Source organism: Solanum pennellii, chromosome 10 (genome assembly GCF_001406875.1).
Source record: "Solanum pennellii chromosome 10, SPENNV200".
NCBI lineage: Eukaryota > Viridiplantae > Streptophyta > Magnoliopsida > Solanales > Solanaceae > Solanum > Solanum pennellii.
The window spans coordinates 68,105,348-68,114,477 of NC_028646.1; the positions used below are offsets into that span (position 1 = coordinate 68,105,348).

Here is a 9,130-nt window from a genome sequence, read left to right on the forward strand (position 1 = left end):
TCTATACAATTATCCCAAACACAAAAATACTTTTATTAACATTTAGACCACTTTAACATCAATCAAATGAATCAAAAACCAATTAGTAGATGAAAAACCACGGCCTTTAAGTTCCAAAAACTCATTAATTAATTAATTAAAGCTCAGTGCACCCCTAATAGATAATTTGTAACAACATAAAATGGCTTCCTATCCCTCTACCGTTTATTAGGCCACTAATGCTATATTATTGACGTACGAACAAATTTTCATATAAAAATTGATAAAAATAATAGATATAATGGATTTCTTGCTAATGATAACAATTATATACTAGTATAATTTGACGAGTAAATTTAGAAAGAATGAAATATTGTATGCAGAATTTATTCCAATCATGTAATAGAAAAAATCTTTTAAAATATATTAATTAATTCAAATGAATAAAATCACATTATGTTAAAAATGTTTATGGATTGGCTTAGCACAACACTCTCCCCTCTAAAAATTTACAATCTCCACTCAAGAAATGACAAAATTTGTTTCAACTAGGACAAAAACTATTAATTCTACATGATTATGATTCTTTTAAGGGAAAATTATATATAATATCAAACCAATAACCTAAAATAAATGGAGTAGCTAGGGTTTGATTTAATTGTGCTCCATAGCAAACGTCAGCTAAAGTTTGCCAGACGTCTCTCTCCCCAAAATCTCGCTCGCCACTCTCCATTCTCGTTCGCCTCTCTCGCTTTATACACAGAAGTGTATAAATTCTGTTCGAGAGAAAATTGTATATACACATGCAAAAATATATATCTTCGTGTTATACACTTAATTATACAATTTACAAACATTTTACTTCAAATATTGCAGAGAAAAAAACCAACAAATTATACAATTGCGAATTATACAATTGCAGTGAAATACAATTTTCTCTAGCTTTATACAACAGAAGTGCATATATTATGTTTCTGTTTTTGTATAAAGCGAGAGAAAAACATATATCTTCTTACTATACACTTATAATTATGCAATCTACATACATTTTAATTCGATTCAACTGTATGCAAAGCAAATTTTATAAAAATATTGCAGCGAAATAGGCAACGAATTATACAATTGTGCATTATACAATCGCAGTGAAATATAGCGAATTATACAATTGCAGCAAAATAGGCCAGCGAATTATACAATTGAATATGTATAGCGAATTATACAGTTTTATGTTTGCTATGGAGCGCAATTATGCAAACTTTGCTATACCATACAAATATGAATTTTTTGTTTGCTATATGTGAAAGTTGCCTAATTAGTTCATTTTGAAATCAATAAAGAAATTATATATTTTAAATACAATTTATTTTTATAGTTAGACATTTTAAACAAAATTATTGTCAAAGAAAAAAAATTCACTCTCCCAATGATAACATTGCCGTATTAAGAGCATGTTTGATATTACGGTTAAAATCTAGCGCTTTTTAAAAATAGTTTTTCAGAAAAGTATATTTAAAAAAAAATAATTTGTGTTCAAATAAATTCATTTGAAAAATATTTTTTATAAGTAATTTGTGTTTGGACAATTTCTTTTTTTAAAAGAAAGTGTTTTTAAGAGTCGAATTATGAAAAGACAAGTATCAATATACTTTCAATATTAAAATTATTTTATAGAGAGAGACTATTTTAAACATCTAAAAGAAAAATCTTTTTATTATTTGTTACCTATTTTTTTGGATTCAATCTTAGCCATTATTTTTTTTTAAGTTATAATACTCTTTAAGTTTTTTAAAAAATTCAAAAAAGTTGGTATTTGTTACTTTTTTCGGAGGGTCTAAATCTTTAATTGTTACCGTTTCTCTTTTAGCCCTAGAAAAATATTATTATTACTTTTATTTCCAAGTCTGTAAGAGAACACTAAAGTAATATATACTATATAATAATAATAATAAATAAAATAAAAATTCATCACATATGAATAAAAAAATAAAATTCTTGAATAAAAACATACCAAACTTATCAAATATATTAATTAATTATATTAAAAATAATTGTCCAACAATACTTGTCTAATTGAAAAAATTAATAGATAATTTTATTCTTTTGTTTCTATTTTACCTTTGGCGTTTAATAACCTTATCTGCTCGAGTGTTTATACTAAATTAATGCAATTTCCATTATTATGTGATTTAATGAAGTAAAACACATGTTAAATAATTAAGATTAAGTAAAATTAACTATAAATTTAAACACATGTGTGCATTTATTGAATTGATTTTATACACCCAATGCAGATAAATTTTACCCAAACAATTCAATATATAATACACCAAAATATTTAAATTTAATACATTCAAAGAAAAAATCTAGTAATATTATCCATATTATTCATTAATCCCTCCGTTCAACAATATTTATCTAATGTATTATTTTGAAATATCCAATAATTTTCTTACCCATTTTATGAAAATAAATAGATAATTTACACTTAATTTCTAATTTATTCTCATCATTAATTATAGTCAATTTCTTATAATACTTAATTTCTAATTTATTCATATCATTAATTATAATAAAATTATCTTGTTCATTTATTTGAATAGTGAATTATTTGTGTAAAATAAAGTATTTGTTGATAGCCACCCCACCCCCACCCCCACCACCAAAAGAGAAAAAGAGAACACATGATGGAGTAGTAGTTTAGATGGATAAATAAATGATGTTATTCATTATTTTCTTGATAACCAGCCAATGTTACCTGATATGAGGATATTTCATGGAAATTCCAATTCCAACTTGCAAAATATATTATTATATCCAAACAAAAATAAAAAATACTCATTGACTCTTTTGGAGTGTCTCTGTGTATTGGCTACTTTCTTCTCTCTAGATTTTCTCTCTCTCTATCCTCAACTCTATATGTGTGTGTGGAGCCCAAAGCTGGTCCTATGCTTTGCTGGCTTCAAGCTCTCCATTCTTGATTTATAATATAATGGGGGTTTTCTCTTCAAAGAGTTTCACTTGGTCCAATGGAAACAAATAACTCAAAGCACTAATTGATAACTCCTTTTCACTCTTTTTTTTTTTTATTTCATCACAATCTTAAATCTTCCAGAAAAGTGAGAAAAAATACAAAAAGGGTTATCAAAATCAAACCCCACTTCAGTTTTTGCTTTGATTTGATGGATCCACAGATCTAATACTCTTTCACTTTCAGATCTTCCATTTTCCATAGTAAAGGTAAGTTTTTTCATATACCCTTATCTTTAATTAGTATTTATGTGATTCTTGAAATTTTGGAGATCAAGAAAGTTGGTTTCTTTATTTGATGTAAAACTGGCTGACCATAGACAGTTCTTTGTTGAAAAAGTGATTTTGACTACTTCAAAGTTCCTATATTTTTTTTTATTGATGTTGAATTTTGGTATTGGATACTTTGGTTTCTTAGTTTTATAGTAAAGGTGACTTCTTGATGTGCATTTTGGCTTATTTATATGCAACTTGCAAGACTCTGTTTTATTGTTAATTTTATTCTTTTCTTCAGCTTATTATAACTTGGTTGATGATATTGTTTTTATAGATTTGTACTTGCTTTGAGGAGGAACCAATGCAAAGTTTAGGTTTATTTAGTGTGTCCTGTTAGATGTGGAGAATTTAGATGGTGTATTGGAGGAGATGAGGTATGTTATCTGGATTAATGAACTACTTGAGGGCTTGTTTTCAGCCAAGGGCCAATCGACACGTTCATACAGGTTCTGATGCCAGTGGACGTCAAGATGGGCTGCTATGGTACAAGGATACAGGGCAACATTTTAATGGAGACTTCTCAATGGCTGTAGTTCAGGCTAATAATCTATTAGAGGATCAGAGCCAAGTTGAATCAGGGTGTTTGGGATTGAATGATTCAGGTCCTTATGGTACCTTTGTTGGAATTTATGATGGACATGGTGGGCCTGAGACTTCAAGGTTCATCAATGATAACCTCTTTCAGCATCTCAAGAGTAAGTTTTTATAACCAGTTCGAAACAATTCATTCAATTTTTTTCAGTTTCAGGGGGAATAAACAATACTATTTCGATGGTTCACAATGAGGTGAGCTGAATCTTGTCTTTTTACTTTTCAAAATTGTTGAATTCGAGGAGTCTTAAGTATTAGCTTCGAAGGACTATTTAACAATAATTGAAAGTTGAAGTAGCCCTTGGGGCTTTGACTTAGTGGTAAGAGCACAACGCGTGATGTGTGGTTAGGAGCACGTCATAGGTGCAACTCTGGCACAGACGCAAGCCAGCTAATTGAGCGGAGATGAGAAAAAGGGGGGGGGGGGTTCCATTATCCATATAGTTTCGAAACCGTTGTTATGTTCTAGGGTTTCACTCAACCACTTGGTTCAAATATGCAGGGTGTACATCTGACCAGCAAACTATGTCTGTGGAGGTAATCCGGAAGGCATTTCAAGCCACAGAAGAGGGTTTCCTCTCTATTGTCACAAGGCGATGGCCAACACAACCTCAGATTGCTGCTGTTGGATCATGCTGCCTTGTTGGAGTAATCTGCAGTGGGACATTATATGTCGCCAACCTTGGCGACTCTCGAGCAGTCTTGGGGAGGCTTGTCAAGGCAACTGGAGAGATTATTGCTATACAGCTTTCTGCAGAACACAATGCAAGTATTGAATCTGTAAGGCAGGAAATGCAGTCTTTGCATCCAGATGACTCGCAAATTGTAGTTTTAAAGCACAATGTTTGGCGTGTGAAGGGTATTATACAAGTAAGATCTTCTTTGCATTTCTAAGCTTCTTCTGTTTATGTTTTCCAGCTCTAAGTATTTTTGATGCTTTTATGATTTAGTATTCTTTAAATAGCATTTCACAAATTCTGTTTCTTAGCAAGGAGGATCATCATAGACTTTGAATATTGTTGTTGCTCCTTAATTAGTTGGTATTCTCTTGTACTTGTATATAAGCTTGTGATGGTTCTGCTTTTGACATTATTATTCTTTGTAGTAACTATACTAGCCTTTGTCGTCGCCTACTACATCGATGAAAGGTGGCTACCTCAACTAATAGCATTTCAAAGTTGAAGATCTATTTTTCCTTCAATTTGAGGATCTTTGTTTGCTCTTCCGACTCTTAATATTTAAAGCTCTAATTTATGCTGGCACCAGAGTATTGATTATTCAAGAACCAATATACATAGTATGCTCTGAAGGTCATGCTTCTCCTCTCTTTGTTCTAGTATTAGCTTGAGTGTTGAGGCATACTTGAAACTGGAATCTACCATCTTGGTGTGATCTATATTTGCAGCGTGCTTTGCGTTTTGTTCGTTTTCAAATTCCAGCAGTGTTTAGCCGTCTTGTGTTCCTGATAATAGAAGCGCAAGGACAAAATTGGGTTTGTTAAGTTCCATGTCTTGTGTTTCTCATGTCTAGAATATCTGATCTGATATTTTACTATGATTCCCTCAACCCAAGAGATGTATATGATGAAAATTCTTGTCCAATGCTTGAAATGGTCTTGCACACTTGCTGTTACTCTTAAATTTTGGTATACTACCCTTGTTATGAACTATGACAGTCTTTCTGTCCAAATTATATATCACATAAATATGTAATGAACGATAAAGCTCTCCTTTTGCGAATGTTAGCAACATAGGTTAGTCAAAATGGAAATATGAACCTTCTATTTCTTAAAGAGACGAACTGTTGTATAGCATTTCTTTAAACATTAGCAGCCCTTATAGAGACCTTCATTACAACAGAACTTCTGTATGACCTTCACATTTGTTATGGGGAAGCACTAAATTAGTTTAGTTTCCATGAGGCGTGCCATATATTTATGATAGGCTGATGTTCAAAAGCAATTTCAATCTTTTGGAAACATAGACCCTTGGCCATTAATGGAGGAGAATACTATTAGGGATTTCATTTACGTTGTCTATTTTTGTTGTTGCATGGCTCATAATCTGATGATCTGTGTACTTCATCTTGCAGATCACAAGATCCATTGGTGATGTGTACTTAAAGAAAGCTGAATTCAACAGGGAACCGTTGTATGCTAAGTTTCGGCTCCGTGAACCATTTCAAAGGCCCATATTGAGCGCAGATCCAGCTATTTTGGTGCACCCGGTGCAACCTCAGGATCAGTTTATTATATTTGCCTCGGATGGTCTCTGGGAGCACCTAAGTAACCAAGATGCTGTTGACATTGTACAAAATCACCCACGCAATGTAAGAGATCTCGTTTGATACATGCTTTTGCCATTTTCTTAGTTTTTCGGTGATTCTAATTTCTACCTATAGGGAAGCACTTTTTCATTTTAAGTTTCAGGATTCGTGAAATCAATGAAAGCCTTATAGTAACATTATATTACCATAAAAGGCACATGCATATCATCATTGCTTGGCTCTTCGATGCTCTTTTGATTGGTTGACCTCCTTGGTGCCCTATAAATCTGATTACATCAGGTCTCTTCCTTAAAATTTCTTAAATGCAAGAGAAGTCAGATGAAGCCTCTTGCATAATTGTAGCGCAAGGCTGCGTATTATAGACCCTTGTGGTCTGGACTGTCCAGCCCTTCCTTGGATCTGTGTATATAGACCCTTATGGTCTGTCCAACAATAAAGAACTTGTTCAAATCTGCAAGCACACTAGCATAGTAAGAAAACCTATTTTGCTGCCTTTTCCTCAGAAGAGTTCCCAAGTAAAATTCCGAGTTTGTTTGCTCTAGATAGATGTAATACAAAGCTAATATATGCTGTGAACAGAAGAAAAACAGTTGGACCAAACTTAAGCTCTTCTTTGCCACTTGGCAGGGGATTGCGAAAAGGCTAGTAAAAACTGCATTGCAAGAAGCAGCAAAGAAAAGGGAGATGAGGTACTCAGACTTGAAGAAAATTGATCGTGGAGTACGTCGACATTTCCATGATGACATCTCCGTTGTGGTAATATTCCTCGACTCAGATTTTGCGAGCAGGGCTAGCTCTGGGAAGGTACAAAACGTATCTGTAAAAGGTGGCGGGATAAGTCTGCCTCGAAACACACTTGCCCCAACCTAATCATGGTGCGTGTGACTCGATGAAGCTCTCTTTCAAATGATGTTGTACTATTTTCTTGTGAATACCAGGTAGCTTCTGAAAAGATAACAGCAGGCCTGCAATTTTAATTTTCTTTTAAAAAATTAATGTACACCTTAGTTTAACTTGAGACTAATACAAATTTAGTTCCTATGCTCAAGGGACTTGAAAAAAAGAGATCTACACCATTAGGCTTCTTTTGCTTCCTCTCAAACCTTTTTTTTATTTGGATTTTGTAAATTATGTGACCTTGCTGCTGTAAATGTTTTTTATGCCTTTATTATTCTTTAATCTCTATTGCAAAGTGTCAAGTGGAGTGATGGTTTGAATTTAACTTGTATGCATTGATCGTATAATTCTTATATGATGTCGCAGGTAATATGTCTTATTTTTCCCTCACATTCTCACTGTTATGTGTCCTCTTTTTTTATGTGATCTAACTATTTTACGTGATCAGTGTATAGAAGTTAAACTTGGTCTTTCCGTTGTAGATTTGTGCATCATTCATCGTGAAGCCATCCAGACAGCTTTTAATTAAAATAAAACATTTTGATTAGTTACATTTGCATGTATAAATTGTAGTAGCTTGCTCTTTTGTACTCTAAATTTGAACATCTTGTTTAATTTGTCATCGTAGTTGTATAGTATAGTGATCAAGTAGTGTTGGTGTATGAATAACAGTATCTTATTATTTTAACCAACAAAAAAAACCATATTATGGTCAAAAGAATTACATAAATGAGTACCAAACACAAATTTAAAAGAGTCGGACTAACTTCAAGTCCAAATTAATTGGCAGTGGGTAGGGAATACGTTACAAGTTACAAACTGTTCCTAACTTTAGAATTGTCAAAATTCATTTTCCATTTCTTTTATTTAGTGGCAAGAAGGGTCAGGCGGTTAGTTCAATTTTAGTACATTTCGATTTGAATTTTTGGTTTCCGATTTTGAAAAAAATATGCATCTTATTTGAATTATTTAAATTCGCTTTCAGATTTTTGCAAACTTTGATTCGATTTGATTCAGTCTAATCAATCACAAGAAGACTTTAAACATTTATATTGCCAGCATACATTGCAGCAAACGTTGCTACTAAACATGACTATTTAGTAACATAGAATTATTTTTAAAAACTTTAAAATAAAAGTTCGATTATTTGTTGCACCAAAATAGTCTCAACTCTGAAATCGAACACCATAGTGAAGAATCAACCATTAGGGAGGGAAAAAAGCAAACCCAAACAGTCATTTTCCTTAATTTATATAGGAAAATTGTACGAACTAGCAAATTAATAATTCAAAGTGAATGTTATAGTGATAGTTTCTTTTATTTGTAATTCGCAGCAAGCATTTCGTGTTTTTTGCCATCGCATTTGTATACCGAAATATACAATTAGACCAAAATATATAAATGCAGGACCCATTTGTATATCGAAGTGTACAAATAAACTGATATATACAAATGCATGATTCATTTGTATATCGAAATATACAAATAGATCAAAATATACAAATGTAGGACCCATTTGTATATCGAAATTTACAAATAAACCGATATATACAAATGCATTACCCACTTGTAATATACGAATGCAAGACCCATTTTTTTACAAAAATATACAAATGCAAGATCTATTTGTATACCGAAATATACAAATAGACCCAAATACATATTTTTTTTTATGTATATGTATATCAAAATATACAGGTTGATAGCCATAGCAGACATAAAGTTTACTATGGAGCACAACTACACAAAATACAACTATAACATACAAATATGATTTTATATTTGCTAAACCTAAAATCTACTCGTTTATAAAGTTGTCTAAATAAATTTTTAAGTCAAAATTATAGGCTGACATTCTGCATAATTATTCATATTTGTGTTCTACGCTTCCAAAAACAATATTCAAGACCTTTCCTACAATATTAAAAACATCTCAGGTGTATGGAAATGAATTATTTGGTATAATTTAACAATTTCTAGCCAATTATTGAGGGAGTTCAATGCCGTTGCACTTAAGTAACTTTTATCAATTTATTTATTTTTAAAACTTATTCCTAATTTAATGTCTTGTTAA

General features: G+C 31.8%; 1 protein-coding gene across 2 annotated transcripts; it reads left to right on the plus strand.

Moving 5' to 3' along the window:
* The first annotated feature begins 2,748 nt into the window (after nucleotides 1–2,748).
* Nucleotides 2,749–7,345, plus strand: LOC107002412 (probable protein phosphatase 2C 60). Of its 2 annotated transcripts, none has more exons than XM_015200429.2 (5): nucleotides 2,749–3,216; nucleotides 3,557–3,977; nucleotides 4,376–4,743; nucleotides 5,965–6,201; nucleotides 6,787–7,345. In XM_015200429.2, exons 2-5 carry the CDS (start codon nucleotides 3,659–3,661, stop codon nucleotides 7,027–7,029), a joined length of 1,167 nt encoding a protein of 388 aa, XP_015055915.1. In that variant the 5' UTR covers nucleotides 2,749–3,216; nucleotides 3,557–3,658; the 3' UTR covers nucleotides 7,030–7,345. The 2 variants fall into 2 exon arrangements, with proteins under 2 accessions (XP_015055915.1, XP_015055916.1); XM_015200430.2 differs by lacking the exon at nucleotides 2,749–3,216 and adding an exon at nucleotides 3,268–3,437.
* The last annotated feature ends 1,785 nt before the right edge of the window (nucleotides 7,346–9,130 follow it).